Source organism: Corylus avellana, chromosome 5 (genome assembly GCF_965113065.1).
Source record: "Corylus avellana chromosome 5, dhCorAvel1.hap1.2, whole genome shotgun sequence".
Classification (NCBI taxonomy): Eukaryota; Viridiplantae; Streptophyta; class Magnoliopsida; order Fagales; family Betulaceae; genus Corylus; species Corylus avellana.
This window is the reverse complement of record NC_142494.1, coordinates 8,650,706-8,652,944: the sequence shown is the minus strand read 5'-3', so window position 1 is coordinate 8,652,944 and position 2,239 is coordinate 8,650,706. Positions and strand designations below refer to the sequence as shown.

The window sequence follows — 2,239 nt, the reverse complement described above, 5'->3', positions numbered from 1 at the left end:
CCACCAATCATAAAATGACAACAAATTTGAGTGAAGTTGAACACCATAAACTTCTTTCTCACCATAGGTTTCATCAAAATATCAATGACATTATTATTGGTGTGAATTTTATGTCCATGCATAATATTCTCTTCTATGTTTGTATACAAAGTGATCATCGTACACATTAATCAATTTGTTTCTACCATGAAATACTTCTTCTCTCCCCATTCTCTCTCTCTCTAGAAATCTCTCTTAAAAGATATAATTAATCCTCCAAAAAGAACATTTATTTCTTGAGGAACTAGGTTTCATCTAACACAAAAAGAAAACGCATGTTTTCTTTTTAAGCCGGTTAAGAATATGTGTGCATGCATTGTAAAATATTAATTGTACCCCCCCGGCCACTTCCAACCGTTAGGTTAAGTGTTTTTTATTTTGATTTAAACCGTTAGGTTAAGTTAATGATCTAATGATATCAGGTATAGGCTGCAATAAATTTGATCAAACGAATGAATATATTATGCAATGACAATATTTCTAATGCTTCCACATGAAATATGTAGTCTATTTCTATCCCTCCAATGCCTCGGACGTTGACTTTTGATAAAATAATGCTATTTAGTATGCTGTTATATGATTGTCATAGAATTTGATGAAAAACTAATATGTTTAGTAAAATATTCTAAAAGTACTTATTTGACTTTTTTTACTGGCCAAAACGCTTTGTGAAAAGCTTGAAAAAAAAAAAAAAAAAAAAAAAAAAAAAAACTCTTTTTGACTTTTGAAACTCCATTTCTCAACTCAATCTCCAACATGCTCTTGTTTGGAATTGTTTTTTTTTTTTTTTTTTTTCTCAAAAGTTTGTTTTAACAATTATATTTTTAAATATTAAAGTACTTTTTACCATTTCTAACACAATTTCAAACGAGCTCTAATTAACATTACTCTTATTCGCAACCTCCTTAAAAGTAGGAGAAAGTTAGAACAAGTAACCATCAAATATAATTCCCACCCATTAAATCTTACAAACATATGCATGAAAAAAACCCCTTAACCCACAATTAAAAACCTCATTGGGGAAACTCCCTAACAAAAGCAGCTCATTAACTAAATCCCTCCTTATTAACGCCATTGTCAACTTAATTTCACATCAGTTACTCCATGCCTCTGCACATTAAAAATGAGTAAGAAAATGCCAATTCTAACCAAAACAACCAATCCCACCACTAATTTGCATATAAATATATCACATTTTCATAGAGATTTGTGAAAAACATTCTGCAGAGGGAGAGAGAGTTTTGATCATGGATGCAAACACACAGAATGAAGAAACTCATGTGGCAGTGGAAGAACAACTGCAGCCACTGCTGGAAAATGCACCAATAACACCCCCCACAGCACCCTCAAAAACGCCAGCACAGAAGGCAATAAGAAAGACATTCAAAATATCAGCACATTTGGCGAACCTTCTTCCCACAGGGACAGTGCTGGCGTTCCAAATTCTGGCCCCTGTTTTCACACACCAGGGGCAATGTCACACCACGACAAGCAAGTTCATGTCTGTGGGCCTTCTGGGTGTTTGCTGTTTCTCATGTTTTCTTCTGTGTTTCAGCGACAGCTTCAGGGATGGGAGGGGGAAAGTTCGCCATGGCTTGGCCACATTTAGAGGGCTGTGGGTGATTGATGGGCTGCCGGTGGATGCAGAGGAGGCAGCCAAGTATAGGCTAAGGCTTGTTGATTTTTTTCATGCATTTATGTCGGTGCTGGTTTTTGCAGCGGTGGCTTTGTTTGATCAGAATGTTGTCAAGTGCTTCTATCCGACACCGTCCGATGAGGCTAAGGATCTTCTTGTGGCTTTGCCTATTGGGATTGGAGTTGCCTGCAGCTTGTTGTTTGTTGCTTTCCCTAGCAAACGCCATGGAATTGGATTCCCTCTCTCTCGCCATTAATTGGAATATTGCTTAATTAATTCCTTTTTTCTTTTCATTTTACATGGCTCCTTTGATTTAGGACATTACATGATTGTATGTTCTTCTAACATTAAGGTTGGAACAGATTGTTTACTTCATACAATTTCTCATTTCTTCATGCCATTTGATGCAGCACGAGAATGATTTTCTACAAAACAGAATCTCACCGACCAACAACAAATTTTTGGGGTTAACTTCAGTTATTTAGGGAATGTCACGCCTTTTGCAAATACCCCTCTAAATTTTAAAAACTCTTACTTTGTTATATAGATCTTTTGATTTTTTCC

General features: G+C 35.8%; 1 protein-coding gene across 1 annotated transcript; it reads left to right on the top strand.

The window, feature by feature from the left end:
- Positions 1–1,286: 1,286 nt before the first annotated feature.
- Positions 1,287–1,931, top strand: DMP7 (transmembrane protein, putative (DUF679 domain membrane protein 7)). Its single transcript, XM_088517012.1, has one exon. It carries the CDS (start codon positions 1,287–1,289, stop codon positions 1,929–1,931), a length of 645 nt encoding a protein of 214 aa, XP_088373138.1.
- The last annotated feature ends 308 nt before the right edge of the window (positions 1,932–2,239 follow it).

Bases quoted from the DNA above. Each gene is read 5' to 3' on its own strand.
- DMP7 (XM_088517012.1), top strand. From the start codon at position 1,287: ATGGATGCAAACACACAGAATGAAGAAACTCATGTGGCAGTGGAAGAA.